Source organism: Garra rufa, chromosome 6 (genome assembly GCF_049309525.1).
Source record: "Garra rufa chromosome 6, GarRuf1.0, whole genome shotgun sequence".
Classification (NCBI taxonomy): domain Eukaryota; kingdom Metazoa; phylum Chordata; class Actinopteri; order Cypriniformes; family Cyprinidae; genus Garra; species Garra rufa.
The window spans coordinates 44,783,253-44,800,805 of NC_133366.1; the positions used below are offsets into that span (position 1 = coordinate 44,783,253).

Genomic DNA, 17,553 nt, shown 5'->3' on the forward strand with positions numbered 1-17,553 from the left:
CACTCGGACCTGGTTTTCGGAACTAATGCTCCTCGTGACAGCCCCTCTCTGGCAGATTCCTCTGAGGAAGGATCTACTGACTCAGAGACGGGGCACCTTGTGGCACCAGCGTCCAGACCTCTGGAAACTACATGTCTGGTCTCTGGACGGGACGCGGAGGTTCTTGGTGATCTACCCCAAGGAGTGGTAGACACCATCACTTCGGCGAGAGCTGTATCCACGAGACATGCTTACGCCTTGAAGTGGAACCTGTTCATCGAATGGGCTTTCTCTCAAAATGAGGACCCCCGAAGTTGCCCGATCGGAGTCGTGCTCACTTTTTTGCAGCAAGGGTTGGAGCGTAGGCTGTCTCCCTCCACCCTTAAGGTCTATGTAGCCGCCATCTCTGCAAACCATGACCCCATTGAAGGAAGGTCGGTGGGTAAGCACGACCTGGTCATCAGGTTTCTTAGGGGAGCAAGGAGGTTAAATCCTCCTAGGCCCCCCTACGTACCCTCTTGGGACCTGTCTCTAGTGCTCACAGCAGTACAGCGGGTCCCCTTTGAGTCTCTGCAGTCAGTCGAGCTGAAGTATCTCTCTATGAAGACTCTTCTCCTGCTTGCACTGGCTTCCATCAAGAGGGTAGGGGACCTGCAGGCTTTTTCGGTCGACGATTCGTGCCTTCAGTTCGGGCCGGCAGATTTCCAGGTAACCCTGAAGCCCCGGCCTAGCTACGTGCCCAAGGTTCCCGCTACTCCCTTTAGGGATCAGGTGGTGAGCCTGCAAGCGCTGCCCCCGGAGGAGGCAGACCCAGCCCTAGCTTTGCTTTGTCCCGTCCGAGCATTAAGGTGCTACGTTGACCAGACGCAAAGCTTCAGGACCTCAGACCAACTCTTCATTTGTCACGGAGGACGGCAGAAGGGGAATGCCGTCTTCAAGCAGAGGATGGCTCACTGGATAGTGGATGCCATCGCCCTGGCTTACCAAGCTCAGATCCATCTTTTCACACTGAGGACAATTGAGAAAATCATACACAGCTATTACAAAAGGTGAAAACATTTACTGATGCTTAAAACGGGTAACACAATGCATTAAGAGCTGTAAACTTTTTTTAGTTAGGATGATAAGAGAAAATTATCCTTATATTGTTTTCTGGAAAACATGTAAGTATTTATGTAGCTTCGGAAGTGCAGTGCTAAATTAAAAAATGTGATTTTTAAACAAAATGAAAGATAAATTTACACATCTTCATCCTGTTCAAAAGTTTACAGCCCCTGGCTCTTTATCCATTGTGTTGCTTTCTTGAGCATCAGTAAATGTTTTCACCTTTTGTAATAGATATGTAGGAGTTTCTCAATTGTTCTCAGTGTGAAAAAGATAGATCTCAAAATCATACAGTCACTTTTGGAAAAATGGTTCAAATGTGCTGAAGATGCTGGAAAACCAAAGAATGTGCAGGAACTAGAAGATTTTTTTTTTTTTTAGGGTTGAACTGAAAACATGAAAACAGTCGTGGATCATCCAGGAAACGAGACACAGTATTAAGATTCAACAAGGTTATTTTCATAAATTCAGTTATTATTTTGTCTTGTAGAGTATATATACACATCTTTTGAGTTTGTTAAGGACTTATCAAATAAAAAATAACATGCAGTTGCCATGGTCCCTTTTATTTTGATTAAATTATTAACATATTTGTATATTCTGCAAGGGGTATGTAAACTTCTGAGCACAACTGTAGGGAGTGGGGCGTTTGTTGTAGTTTGTGAATGATGGACATTTGTGATCTGTGGAAGCAGTCTGCAGGACTGCTGGAAGGTGTTGTGTTTGATTGTGAGTTCAGACTTATTTTCTTTTCTCTTGTATTAGTCCAGTCTAGTCTTCCACCAGCACGTTATAAGGATGTGATGGCAGCGCTTCTGGCCTGGCTGCAGCAGTGTGAGAATAAACTAGCCATCCCCTCCACAGCAGTGACTGAGTACCCTGTCATGGAGCAGAGGCTCAAAGACATCAAGGTATGAGATTTTACTGAAGAGCTTCAGACTAGTTTGAAAACAATGATTATTTTGTACAAACATATATATATATGTTCTATCCGAGGGAAAATTCATAGTACAAAAATAAACCAATGCAAATATTACAAAATATAGCATAAAAAAATACAAGTGATTTATACTTTCTTTAAGTAAAACTGTCCAACAGCGACACCAGCAGGTAAGGTTACAGCACGTTTTAACAGACCCCCTAAAGCGTGACGTGGGTTTGGTGGGGGGTAATTAAGAAATGAATGGAGGAAAGTCACATGAGAGGAGGCAATGCTTCCATTACGATATGATTTGATATGACTGGTTATGCTTGGCTGTGATTGGTTCATGTGATAAATCCTGCCTCTTGTGTTTGTGCGCATTCCGTGTTTTTTTTCAAATTTGTCTGAATGAACAATATAATGGCGTTAACAGGAAGACTAATAAAAAAGCAAGTAAACAACTCACACACTTATTTATATATAACCACTTTGTCAAGTTAAAATGGCCTAAAAAACATATGTGGGTTTTTTAGTAAGCAATCAGCTTGTTGAAATTAAAGGTACTCTACCAGATTGTTTTTTTTTTTTAAAGAAGTCTGCCAGTATTTCTACTTAGCTGATTTCAACATAATAATAATAATAATAATACATGTTTTTAAGCAGCAAATCAGGATATTAGAATAATTTCTGAAGGATCATGTGACTGGAGTAATGATGCTGAAAATTCAGCATTGAAATCACATAAATTATATTTTAAAATATATTCAAATAGAAAGCAGTAATTTTACAAATATTTTAAAATCTTACTGTTTTTGCTGTATTTTGGATCAAATAAATGCAGGCCAGGTGAGCAGCAGAGACTTCTTTAAAAAAAAAAAATCTTTTAAAATTCTTTAAAAAAATAAGTTTATAAAAAAAAGAACAGCTCAACATAAATTCATAAATAAATAAAATATATTGTTTAAATTGTTACTGCCTTCAGTTATTATTTTGGAAAAAAATTTAAAATGCCTAAAAACACTAAAACTGATGAGATATATACTTGGTTTTAATAAATGAAATAGCCTTTTAATTACATTGTTAATGTAAACATACAATTATAATGTTTAACCAAGAAAATGTGAGACATGAATTTACATTCAATTAAAAAAACGGAAAACGGAAAAAATGTGAGGACTCCTAATTTCAGAACACCACTGCATGTCACTGACATATGAAATTATTACTTTTATTCCTCAAATAATTCATTAAATTGATCAAATGTGACAGTAAAGACATTTATAATATTTGAAAAATTATCATATCAAATAAGTGCTCTTCTGTTGAACTTTCTATTCATCAAAGGATCCTGAAAAAAAATGTATCAAGGTTTTCACAAAAATGTTAAGCAGCCAAACTTTTTTCAACCTTGATAATAAGAAATTATTGTGAATTATAATAATAATTATAATTATTTGAATTATTCTTAATATAATAATGTCTGAAGATTATTTGACATTGAAGACCGGAATAGTGAATACTAAAGACAGCTTTGCTATCGCATAAATGAATTTAATAAATGTAATAAATAAGAATAAATTAAGTAACAATTAAAAACAAAAAAATTAAAATATATTAATTAAAACAGAAAACAGTTTAAATGTTCAATTGTAATATTTCAAAATATTATTACGTTTACTGCATTTTTGATCAGTTAAATGCATATTTAGTGAGAATAATAAAAATAGTAAAAAAAATTAACAACCCCATATATGTGACCCTGGACCACAAAACCAGTCATAAGGTTAAATTTTACAAAACTGAGATGTATACATCATATGAAAGCTTTCTATTGATGTATGGTTTGTTAGGATAGGACAATATTTGGCCGAGATACATCTATTTGAATATCTGAAATCTGAGGGTGCAAAAAAATCTAAATACTGAGAAAATCACCTTTAAAGTTGTCCAAATTAAGTTCTTAACAATGCATATTACTAATCAAAAATTACATTTTGATATATTTACAGTAGGAATTTTACAAAAAATCTTCATGGAACATGATCTTTACTGAATTTCCTAATGATTTTTGGCATAAAACAAAAATCAATAATTTTGACCCATACAATGTATTTTTGGCTATTGCTGCAAATATACCCCAGCGACTTAAGACTGGGTTTGTGGTCCAGGGTCACATATTTGAATAGTAGTGTTTGTTTTCACATTCAAATGGTTTACTTCTATTCAGACACTACTGACAGTGCAATTTGTGTTCTAGTTTTTAAGTAAAATCTGCAGTTTTATACAAAATTAAATCAAACTATTCCCTTCACTGTATAATGTGTTTATATTAATAGTGAATATGGTAAATGGGTCTGAAAGCATTATTAAATCATATGTGACCTTGGATCACAAAACCATCATGAGGGTCCATTTTTTTAAAATTAAGATTTATACTATCATGATTAAATAAAATAAATAGGCTTTCCATTGATGTATGGTTAGTCAGGATGGAACAGTATTTTGAGATACAACCATTTTAAAATCTGTAATCTGAGGGTGCAATAAAATCTAAATACTGAGAAAACCAAATGAAGTTCTTCGCAGTGCATATTACTAATCAAAAATTAAATTTTGATATGTTTACGGTAGGATATTTACAAAATATCATTAATATCCTTATGATTTTTGGCATAAAAGAAATCAGTGTTACTTCGGTTTCTAGTAGATTGATTTGGTTTCTAGTAGACCGTCTCACTTAATTGATTATATATATGTGTTTACCAAAATGCCTCATTTACTATGGTAGATCTTGAGGAACATATGATTTATGTATTCATTTATTTTTTTAATCAGTCAATATTTGTAGCTTTGTGCACACTGAATGAATGCCAAAATGTTTTTCAGGCGATTCAAGCAGCACAGAAGGAGCATCAGGGTGACGTGGATGACCTCAATAAAATGGCTGAGCAGGTGTTCCAGAAAGCGCCACCAGAGATCTGTCAGAAGTACCGGACCGAGCTGGATAACGTGATGGTGCGCTGGAGGCGTGTGTCTGAGCAGCTGGAGGACAACATCCAGAAGCTGCAGGATCACATGACCAAATTACAGCAGTTCCAGGCACGTGCTGAAACAATATGCTGATGAGGCTTTTCCTCAAATTACACTGCCTCTAGTTTCTCTGAAGCAGACAAACTTCACCTAAACCACGCTGGGTGGTTTCCAAGTAAAATGGACTTGAATGCAGACAACTGAAGAAGTTGGCTGTGTCTCAAAACCTAGTCAGATGCCTACCCAGAGAGCTTATGAGATTTTAAACCACATCTTTCCAAGAGAGAACTGTATTACTTAAAGGTTGCAGTTTTATATCTCAGGTGACGATTCTCGGTTCAATAGAAATTAAGCTCTATCAACAGCATTTGTAGCTTGTAATAACCTTTCACTTGTTTTCTTTAAAAAGAGAAAAAAATCAAGGTTACGCTGAGGCACTTATATTGGAAGTGATTGAGACCTTTTTGAAGGATTTAACAGCATGCATATGAAGCTTGTAATTTTATAAAACACTTTACATTCAATCTTTTGTTAAAATGTCTGTTAAATGAGCTGTAAAGTTGTGCACATTACTTTTAAGGTCATTTAAAGATTTTAGACATCGTCATGGCAACTTGTAAACTTGGTTATACTGTAACTTTACACAGAAAAGTAATTTCTGACATAAAATCATGCTAACACATACATTGTATATGCCTTGCGGCAATACTTTTGAAACAGTGAGTATTTGATCTCATTAATTTCTAAAGTCGAAGAAATTAATTTTTGTGGCTATCAATGTTCATTGTATTGTTCAAGTATTGTTGATTGAGCTTAGTTTATTTTAAACCCACAATATTCCTTTAATGGAATTTATATTTCATTCAAGTAACAACTGAAAAACAGTGTTTTTCCTAAAATACCATAACTCAAATAAAATATAAAATAAAAATACCATAGTGTTTTTTCTAAAATACCATAACTTAAATGAAATATGAAATAAAATCAAAGAAATTAAAATAAAATATTTTTTTATTAAAATCCCACACAGTTTTTCTTAAAATATGTAACGTAATATGTAAAAAAAAAATAATAATAATAATAATATAAAAAAATCCCATAGTGTTTTTCCTAGAATACCATGACTTAAATAAAATATTAAATAAAAGAAAATAGAAAAGAAAAATCCCAGTGTTTTTCTTAAAATACCATAACTTAAAATACAAAATAAAATTTAATAAAATAAAAAAATTAAAATCCTATAGTGTTTTTCCTAAAATACGGTAACTAAAACAAAATAATAATAATATAATATAAAATAAAGTTAAAATTCCATGGTGTTTTTCCTAAAATAGCGTAACTTAAATAAAATCTAAAATTAAAGTTATTAAATCAAATTAAATTAAATTATTAAACAAAAATTCCACTTTTTTTAAAACATACCATAACTTAAATAAAATATTAAATAAAATAAAATAAATTAAAATAAAATCCCATAGTGTTTTTTTACCTAAAATGCCATAACTTAAATAAAATATGAAAAAATTCTAATAAATGTAAAAAAAAAACTTAAATACAGTAATATAAATAAAATACAAAATAAAATAAAGAATTAAATTAAAATCCCACACTGTTTTTACCCAAAATACCATAGCAAAAATGATCAAATAAAATAAAATAGAAAATAAAATAGAAAACATCAAATTTAATTTAATTAAATGAAAAACCCCAGTGTTTTTCCTAAAAAAAAAACAATAAAATCCCACACTATTTTTACCTAAAATATGTAACATGAATAATAAAAATTAAATTAAATATCCCACAGTGTTTTTCCTGAATACCGTTACTAAAAATAAATAAATAAATAAATAAATAAAATTTTAATTTATTTAAATGAAAAATCCCAGTGTTTTCCCTAAAATATTGTAACTTAAATAAATTAAGATAAGATAAAATAAAATAAAATAAAATAAAATAAATAATAATCCTAGTTTTTTTGTAAATACATATAAAATATAAAATAAAATAAAAACAGAAAATAAAATAAAATAAAAATCCCATAGTGTTTTCCTAAAGTAGCATAAATGAATAATTTAATTTAATTTAATTTAATTTACCACAAAATCTTTGGTTTCTGAAAAACCATACAAACTAACAAACAAACAAAAAAACACCACATATATTTTTGTTAGTCATAAGGAATATTAAATATGTACATTTGTTAGTTTTATGTTAATATTATTGATATTTTTGGTTAAATTCCTCTGGGTTGTGTAGCTGAAAATGTGAGTGCATCTTCTGATAAAGTGACATTTCTTCCACCGGTAGAATGACACAAAGACTCTGCAGAAGTGGATGGCAGAGGTCGATGTTTTCCTGAATGAGGAATGGCCAGCTCTGGGAGACGCAGAAGCTTTGGAGAAACAGTTGGAACAGTGCACGGTGAGGACAGTCTTTATTTATTTAGCAATAAAAACTAAGTTTGTCTTCCAAACTTAGAATAGAGCTCTTGATGCAATACTGACCTAGAGCAAGATGTGCTGAAATAACAACCGTGATCCAGAAACATACCATTGTGTTTTACAAACATGGCCCAAAAATTAAAATTCAGAAGAGAGTTCTCTTTATGCAGAGGTAAAGCGTAGCCTAAATTAAAGCATTGGTCTGGAAGAAGAAGAGCTGTTTCTCATTAAGATGAAATCTGCGAAAATATGTTGGGAGACCTGCTAATATAGCCGCAGCGGTGGTTGAATAAGCCGTAAACCCATCGGGACCTGACTCAGTAAAGACCCCGTCTTCCTTTTCAGGCAATGGCAGGAAATGATTTTTCATTTTACTAGTCATAAAAACTGCAGCTTAACATGAAATCACATTTTTCAAATGGTATCTCTGTATTTTTGTGCCCCACGGTAAGTTAGCTGCAATAATGGCAATAGCTTCACTTCTATCTAGTAGAATTGGGTCAATGCATTGGCATGACCTGCTTTTCAGGATGGCCAAGACCATCTATTTCAAACATTCTCCTTTGATTTGCCAGGCTCTGGTGAACGACATCAACACCGTCCAACCGAGTCTGAACGGCATCAATGAGGTGGGACTGGCCTTGAAGAGGGAAGCTGAGACACCGTTTGCCATCAAAATACAGAAGATGCTTGATGAGCTCAATGCTCAGTGGGAGCTCATTTGCAAACAGGTAATTAACGGGCCACCTGGGCTTACGGTGCATTATACTAATTAATTACGAGGTGAGGCACAATTTAGTCATCTTTAAAAGCCCACGCATACCATTTTCACACCTAGGCGATATTCGAGTGAAACTTTTGGATGTTATCAGAGCGTTTTTTGCCGTTTTCAGGTAAACAAAAATGTATTTTTGTTGGTCCTCAGGCATATGCAAAGAAATCAGCCCTGAAAGGAGGGCTGGACATGACGGTGAGTTTGAGGAAGGAGATGCAGGAAATGCAGGAGTGGATCACTCAGGCCGAGGAAGAGTATCTGGAACGTGACTTCCAGTACAAAACACCTGAGGAGCTTCACAAGGCGGTGGAGGAACTGAAGGTTTGTTCTTTTTAAACATATTTCTTCAGAGGAAAATGTCATTGTTTAGAAATCCTAATGGAGTTGTCATTGATAATAAAAACGGAAACGTTTTTTTGAAGCCCCCATGGAATCCCAGACAGCCCCGCTGCAACTGGAGCGATTAGCCAAGCTCAGGCCCGGTTGTACGGGGGTACTAGCAAAAGAAATTGAAGGTCTGGCAAACTATCCAACGTGTTTTTGCAGCGTTGACCAATGTAGCCAATCACAGACATATCTGTTGATTTCGAATAATTAGAAACAGTTTGTCAGAATTCACCCAATGCTGAAGGCGCCGGGTTGGTTTTTATTGAGTACCGTTTTGCGAGCTCGCAATGTAAATAAAAGATTCATTGTGTCGTTTAGAGAGCTTTATTGATTATAACGAAACTTTCTGAGATCTCTATGAATTAAGATTAGTGACCTTGTCCGACACCTTATCAGAATTCTCGGCCTGGTTCCAACCCGAGCCCGTCTATTTTTCTCCCAAAACAACTTATACAGTTTTTTCAGCTATTAAAATAGTTCAGTTTTGTATGTAATGGCAAAGTGATTATGTTTAATTTCTGTTTTATTTATGCAATTTAGAAAAAAACGTTTGGAGCATTTTTTGTTCGTTAAATATACTTTTTTTTTTTGTTGTTGTTGTTGTTTTTTTTTTTATGAACCGTTCCCAGCGGAAAACTGATCATGGTCTGTTTGATCAATTTGCCTTCTCAAATCATCACGACTTGCCTAAAATAAATAAACAATGTTAGTTTAAACGTTAAACCTAGATAAATGTGCGCTATTAGGTGCATATCCAATAGTTTGTGCAGAGAGTGAAAGCTAAAGCTGCTTTGCAGGACATGGAGGCGCCAGCGCCATCACTTGCATTTTTTTCAGTGGAAGCAATTTAAAATCATCCTTGTTATTTGTGTGCACTCAACAAAACGTTACAAACAGTGCTTTTATAAAATAAAGAAAACAAACATGATGCGCTTTCTGCCGTCTCGTTCTTGAACAGGAGTGCTTCACAAAAATGAACCGAAACTCAGCGAATACATGCCTCACAGACATGATAAATATATCTATAGAAAGCTATAAATTATTACTTAACGAAATAAAACAAATCAAAAACCAAAACTCTTTCATTATGTAATTCGTAAATCTCTCAAAAGGGGTGTCCAAAAAGGAGATTGCGAGTCCGGATCTTTGCAACACTGACTCAGAACACACTAGTTTATTTATAAATAATTGTCCGTACTCTTTCCCCCCGACACATTCATTGTTATTTATTTTTTGCCTGTGCTTTGTGGCAAGTTTCAGCCTATTGTGTGCGCTTGAACGCAGATCTCTTCCAGCTGCGCTGAAGTACACTAAACACCGTCCGAGCCAGTCTTGAAAGCGAAAGTGAAGTCTCGTGTTGTTTCCACCAGTGCTGTATTTTTTTTCTTCACCATAATTGATGGATGTCTAAAATATAAAAATAAGAAGAAGCCTAAAACAGGGCCGATACCTGGCCCGCATCTGAACTATGATGTGAAAATTGGCCCGAAGCCCAGCCCTAGGGGTGTAAAAAAGTCGGGGCCCGTCGGCCCGGGCTTAAATGCAGCGCGCTAATTGACTGTTTTGATGCTCTGCAATACGGTATGATATTGCAAATTGGTGTGCCTTACCATATTATTTTAATTTATTATCTTAATTATGAACACACTGGTTTGTAGTGCAAACAGTTTTACTGTTTACTGCACATTATGATTCTTCTCATTATTTCCCTATAGCACGTGGTTACTGGGTTGCATGCAAACTGAGGGACGTCTAAATACTGTTATTATCCATAACTACATTTTTTAAAAATGTTTTATTTCTACAAATAATTAAATTTCTATTGGTTAAATTCTGACATTTATTTTATGATTTTTAATATTGGATACCTCAAAAAGAACAGGACCACCGAGGTGGAACAAGCCAAAATCAACATTTTAAGAGGAAAACAGTCATTGTTTGAGTGCCTTTCATGCTGTGTTAGTTTTATGTTCGGTAATAGCTTATCTAACACATCTAATCTCACTAGAGAACATGAGATTTGTGTCTTCATTGCTTTTAACAACAGTCAAGGGACACCAATTTGTACCCCGTTCATTGAAAATGCCAAAACACAGAAGTTTAAAGAAAAGAAGAGCGAACATGTTGTACTGAGAACAAAGTGTCAGAGAAGCTCCCCAGACAGTTGTCATGATAGCAGAAGACTGACACCTAGACAGCCGAAATATACTCATTTCCTAACAGGTGCCGGGAAGATTTTCACCTCCCATGTGATCCTCTAGCTTTGTGCTTTTCTATGAAGTAAATGGGGCACATTTTTGCTCAACTTCCCAAGTTCAGTAGTCAACAGCGGGGATCTTGTATTCTCTCTGTCCCAGTGCCAAGCTTAGCTTAACTTTGCAAGCAGAGGCTTAAGAGAATGCTGATGTTCACTAACCTTGGTAAAACATCTGAATGCTCACGTAATCTCCTCTCCTCTTTCCCACTCAGCGGGCTCAAGAGGAAGTCCATCAAAAGGAAACAAAGGTGAAGCTACTGACGGATAAAGTCACCAATTTCATTTCAAAGGCTCCTCCTGCGGCCCATGATGCCCTGAAGGCAGAACTGGATGTTTTGACTTCTAACTACCAGCGGCTGTGCAGCCGGCTCGATGGAAAATGCAAGACTTTAGAGGTGAGCTTGATATTGTGCCAGTAATGGGGTTGCGCTCGGGAGTCAGATAGTGTCCCGTTCATTGACATTTATTCATTTGGCAGATGCTTTCATCCAAAGCAACTTAAAGTCCCTTTAAGGTTTACACTTTATCAGTGTGTGTGTATATGTGTGTGTTCCCTGGGAATCAAACCCATGACTTTGATGTTGCTAGCACCAGGCTCTTTCAGTTCAAACCACTAATGTGGTTCTTCTAACCTTTGATCAAATTCTCAGGACCCGGGCCCAATGTGATATGTTTGACTAACCACATGCCCATTTTTGTTGGCTGTTGTAGGAGGTGTGGGCATGCTGGTGTGAGCTGCTGTCTTATTTGGAATTGGAGAATGCCTGGATGGACCTACTGGAGAAGAAACTCAATGAAACCGAAAGCCTTCAAGGAGGTGTAGAAGAAATGGAAGAAGCTTTGACTGTGAGTGCTCAAATTCTTTGAGATAAACTTCAGAGATGTAATGAGAGAAAGCATCTAGAAAGCCTGTAGGTTTGAATAGTTTTTGGTCTGCTCTTCACGTAAGGATATTATGTGGTTTTAGAAACTTAGAATATTGTGAGTGAGTCACAAGCTTGGTTCTTCCTTTTTATAGCTTGACAGTCTGTGGTCACCGTGACCCGTTGATGTTAAGGGCTGTGTAAATAAATATCCCTTTGTGTTCCGCTGGAAAAATCAGAGCAGACAGGTTTAGAATGACATGAGCGTGAGTAAATGATGACACAGTTTTCATTTTAGGGAAGAGTTTGACTTGGAAAGGTCACTCTGTCCCAGAGGAGCATTTTATTGTTTAGAGGTTACTCTTTCATATTGCAGGACACCGACTTAAATGCCATTCTTATTGGAGTTTCCACTTTGTCTCAGACGTTTCTCAGATTATTATTGATGATCTCTTCTGAAGCTCTAGAGCAGTGTTTTCCAAACAGGGGGTTTTAAAGGAACTGCTGGCAGATGGCTGAGTTTTTGAAAAGAAAATATTTAAAAATTATAATTTAAATGGACAATTAATGGGTCTGCACAATTAATCAAAACAAAACTGAATCACAATATTGTTACTTATAATTTTTTCCCCAAGCTGTGCAGTCCTAAATATAATTTTAAGGTGAAATCAGATGCAAAATTCACTTTTACATGGTTTGCATATAAATGTGTCTTATCTGTGTGTGTACACAACAACCAATAATAATACAATAATAAAACTCCATTCAATCTTTTTTTGAATCCCTTAAAAAAAACTTAAACAGTCTGAATTATCAAGGCATTTAGATTTTTTGAGCAATATGACATCATTTTGCTCAGGCCCCGCCCACGAACGTTGATGAACTGTCCCGTATTAGCATATTTCAACTTTCAGCCAGTTGTACACTAGCCGCCATTTTCCTGTCATTGGAGCAGCTGTATCAACAACAATGTCTTGTAAGCAATGCAGGTGTTTTGTAGTTGGTTGTAAAAGTGAATTTTTATTTTTATTTTTTTATTCTTTATTTTCTCCTGACATCAGAGCCACTGAGGTTAAATTATTGAAATATTAACTTCTTAGTGGGCATTTCAAGTAAATATTTTACAACTAAAGAGTTTAACTGACTAAAAGTTGAAAAACCCCTGCTCTAGAAGCAGTGGTTTTCAAACCCTAAGTCTTAAAAAATGGGTCGCCAGAAGATTAATAGAAAATGTATATATGTATGTAATAAAGTTCAAGACTCAGGGTAGAAGGAATCGGGAACTGGCAAACTTAACTTAAATAACTAAATAAACATAAACAACAAAACGAAAGTAAGTGGCAGCCACCTCATGGCAGAATCCAATTGTGTTTGCGCTCTGTTTTATGGTTGAGCATTGTAGCCAATATCTGTTGATTTCTAATACGCAATGGCGGCTTGATAATAAATATATATGTGTGTGTGTGTGTATATATATATATATATATATATATATATATATATATATATATATATACCCACATACACACACACACACACACACACACACACACATATATATATATATATATATATATATATATATATATATATATATATATAATGTGTGTGTGGGTGTGGGTGTGGGTGTGGGTCGCGTCAATTTAAAAAGGAAAAAAATGGGGTCACTCTTGAAAAAGTTTGAAAACCACTGCTCTAGAGGTTACACTGAGAAACAAAACAGAATTTAGTGAGACATTTATTGACTTATTGGACCCTTTTATCTAAAACTACAGAATACAGATACAGATAAAGAATAAACTCTGTATGTTGCCTAGGAGAGCATATTTGAGATCTCATTTGTTATTTTTCTTTTTTATGAGCTAATACATGTACTTACTACAAACGGATTGTGTGTTGTTGAAAATAAACTATTAAAAAAATTATAATTTAAATGGACAATAAATGGGGCTGCACAATTAATCAAAATAAAACTGAATCACAATATTGTTCCTTTTTTTTGGTTCAAGTTGTGCAGCCCTATGTATAATTTAAAGGGGATATCGGATGCAAAATTCACTTTTACATGGTGTTTGCATATAATTGTTTTGGCAGTGTGTGTGTGTACAAAACCACCCTACAATAATAAAAATGTATTCACTTTTTTTTCATCCTCAAAAAAACCTAAACGGTCTCAATTATCAAGCAGATATGATTTTCTGAGCAGTATGACATCATATTGGCCAGGCCCCGCCCACGACTGCAGTAACTCATTATCATTTAGTAAACAGAGCTGTTTTTGACGGGGTAAAAGGTTGTTGTTTTACATGATCATTGAGGAATTTTAACCAAAGTATGTTGCAGACATTTAATTAAAACCCTAAAGAATCATACCAACTTGTGGAAAATGGGCATCCAATGTCCCCTAATAAAAATAAAACGTACTAAAAATGATTCAATATTTTATTTGTTTACTAGCATGTAATGTGACCATTAACTGACATCAGAGAACCATGAATATGTGAATGTGCTGTTAAATTATTAAAACATTAACTTCTTAGTGGGTATTTCAAGTAAATTTTTTACATCCGATGGGTTCAACTGACTAAAAGTTGAAAAACCCCTGCTCTAGAGGTTACACTGAGAAACAAAACAGAGAATTTACCAGAACATTTATTGACTTAGCAGACCCTTTTATCCAAAACTACTTTAAAAATGAGGAATGCTACCAGAACAAACTCGATATGTTGCCTGGGAGAGCATATTTGAGATATTAAATAGATCCCCTTTGTGATTTTTCTTTCTTATGAGCTAATACATGTACTTATGATGATAAAATAGTCGCACTAAAAATTCAATCTTGCATCATCACTATGGAAAGCGTCTTTTATTAAGTTTTATGTTTTTAAATGGCATCTAAATCATAGATATTAAACTGGTTTCCTATTCTTTCCAGTCTTTAGACACCATGATTCGAGAGCACCCTGAATATAACCGCAATCAGATCCGTGAATTAGCCCAGACCCTTATGGACGGCAGAGTTCTTGATGAGCTCATACACAAAAAAGTGGAGGACTACAACACGCGCTGGGATGAACTAATGCAAAGGGTAGGAACTTAAGATGACTCAGTTGTATTGCTGCAGCGAAAACCCTAAGTATATTCATTGGATTTTCTCATGTTTTGATTCTCTTTCGCTTTCTGATGTCAATAACAGGCTTTACAAAGGCGACAGCAGCTGGAGAAGAGCTTGCAGTGGGCCCAGGAGAACGACAGAACCCTGCGCCTCATTCAGGACTCTCTGAACACCACTGACCGACATTTGACTGCTTACATAGCAGATGGCATAGATGCTGCACAGATACCTCAGGAGGCACAGGTATTCATATATATTTTTTATTTTATTTTATTTTATTATTCTTTCAAACTGCTTCTCCTGTGTAGGGTCTGAGGGATTCTTATTTATTTTGTATATATTTTTATTTTCATTTATTTATTTACACACAACATATTTCATTTAATTATTTAGTTCATTTTTATTTAAAGATAATTATTATTCCCTTATTATTATCTCATTTAACAGAAAATTCAGACTGAGTTGAATGGTCATGAAACGACTCTCGATGACATGAAGAAAAAGGCTATTGAGGCTGACGCGTCAGATAAAGTGATGGGAGAAATTGATGCAACATATGTAAGAGTCACAAATAATTCGAACTTTTAATAGCTAGATTTTTTTTGGTCACGTTGCTAGATGCTTCCTGTTTAGGTACATTCGTCAAATAATAAATAAGTTATTAAGTTTATAAATAAGTAAATAAATGCCTGTTTTTTTCTGTTTAGGATAAACTATTGCAAGTGAAAGGCAAGTTTCGGCTTTTCCAAAAGCCGGCCAACTTTGATCAACGGTTGAGGGAATGTGAGCGAGTGTTAGAGGAGGTGAAAGGGAAGCTGGGAGTGTTGAGTATTCGTAGTGTGGAGCAGGAGGTGGTGCAGTCACAGCTGGAGCAGTGCATGGTGGGTATTTTGGGTGCTTGGTGTTTTAATAGCTTTCATGCTTTTTTTTTTTTTTTAAATATAAATACAGTTGAGGTCAAAAGTTTACATCTCCTTTTCGGAATCTGCAAAATGTTAATTATGTTACCAAAATAATAGTAAAAATCATACAAAATGCATGTTATTGTTTATTTAGTACTGAGCTGAATAAGATATTTCACCCAAAAGATGTTTGTATTTAACAAGAGAAAATAAGTTTAATTTATATAAATGACCCTTTTCTATAGTTTACATTCCCTTGATTCTTAATACTGTGTTATTACCTGAATGATCCACAGCTCTGTTGTTTGTTTAGTGATAGTTGTTCATGAGTCCCTTGTTTGTCCTGAACAGTTAAACTGCCTGCTGTTCTTCGGAAAAATCCTTCAGGTCCCACAAATTCTTTGGTTTTCCAGCATTTTTGTGTATTTTAACCTTTTCCAAGAATGACTGTATGATTTTGAGATCCATCTTTTCACACTGAGGACAACTGAGGGATTCACATGCAACTATTACAGAAGGTTCAAATGCTAACTGATGCTTCAGAAGGAAAAAACGATGCATTAAGAGCCGAGGGGGTGAAAACTTTTGAACAGAATGGAGATGTGTACATTTTTCTTATTTTGCCTAAATATCATTTTTTTTTTCAATTAGTACTGCCCTAGAAGAAGATAGTTACATGTTTCCCAGAAGACAAAATAAGTTAAATTTACCCTGATCTTCAAATTCAAAAAGTTATGACTGAATGCAACGATTACAGAAGGTTCAAACACTCACATGGAAAAAACATGCGTTAAGAGCCTTAACTCAGATGCCTTAACGCATGTGAGTGTTTGAACCTTCTGTAATCGTTGCATATGAGTCCCTCAGTTGTCCTTAGTGTGAAAAGAAGGATCTCAAAATCATACAGTCATTGTTGAAAAGAGTTAAAATACACAAAAATGCTGGAAAACCAAAGAATTTGTGGGACCTGAAGGATTTTTCTGAAGAAAAAAACAGCTGTGGATCATTCAGGTGACAACACAGTATTAAGAATCAAGGGGATGTAAACTTTTGAATGGGGTCATTTTTATAAATTCAACTATTATTTTCTCTTGTGGACTATATGTAAACATCTTTTATATGAAATATCTTATTCAGGTCAGTACTAAGTAAACAATAACATGCATTTTGTATGATCCCTCTTTTAAAAGAGGGATGTAAACTTTTGACCTCAACTGTACATAAATTGTTAATGCATGAATAGTTGTGGAGATTAAACTGATTACTTCATACTGTTTGAAATTTCAAATTTACTAAATTCACAGTTTAATTGTAGTGTTTGTTTAATCATAAATTGCTATTTGGTTCTTGTCAGGCAGCAATTTCACACTGAGTTTAATCACATTCTCTTTTTCCCCCCATGTAGAAGTTTTATAAGAATCTGAGTGAAGTGAAATCAGAGGTGGAGACGGTGATAAAGACAGGAAGACAGATTGTGCAGAAGCAGCAGACAGAGCAACCCAAGGAGCTGGACGACAGGCTGACGGCCCTCAAACTCGCATACAATGAGTTGGGTTCACAGGTGAGTGAATACAAGGCGAAATTATTTTTGATGAATAAAAAATAAAAAAGAACAGCATTTATTCAAAACAAAAATCCTTGCTACCAATATAAGATCCTTGTTGAATGTAAATATTAATTTCTTTAAAAAAAAGAAAATAAAAATGACTACCACAGACTTTTAAATGGTAGTTTGTATCTTTAAAAAAGATTTCTATTTTAAATAAATGCTGTTCTTT

General features: G+C 34.8%; 1 protein-coding gene across 1 annotated transcript in view; it reads left to right on the forward strand.

Annotated features, from left to right (window-relative positions):
- The window catches only part of dmd (dystrophin), a 138,166-nt gene that overhangs the window by 30,404 nt on the left and 90,209 nt on the right, over nucleotides 1–17,553 (forward strand). Inside the window, exons 17-28 of the mRNA XM_073842260.1 lie at nucleotides 1,849–1,994; nucleotides 4,892–5,104; nucleotides 7,343–7,456; nucleotides 8,052–8,207; nucleotides 8,402–8,572; nucleotides 11,108–11,290; nucleotides 11,607–11,741; nucleotides 14,694–14,846; nucleotides 14,955–15,116; nucleotides 15,321–15,431; nucleotides 15,581–15,754; nucleotides 17,181–17,336. Of these exons, the coding sequence (XP_073698361.1) occupies nucleotides 1,849–1,994; nucleotides 4,892–5,104; nucleotides 7,343–7,456; nucleotides 8,052–8,207; nucleotides 8,402–8,572; nucleotides 11,108–11,290; nucleotides 11,607–11,741; nucleotides 14,694–14,846; nucleotides 14,955–15,116; nucleotides 15,321–15,431; nucleotides 15,581–15,754; nucleotides 17,181–17,336 (1,874 nt within the window). The remainder of the gene's footprint in view (nucleotides 1–1,848; nucleotides 1,995–4,891; nucleotides 5,105–7,342; nucleotides 7,457–8,051; nucleotides 8,208–8,401; nucleotides 8,573–11,107; nucleotides 11,291–11,606; nucleotides 11,742–14,693; nucleotides 14,847–14,954; nucleotides 15,117–15,320; nucleotides 15,432–15,580; nucleotides 15,755–17,180; nucleotides 17,337–17,553) is intronic.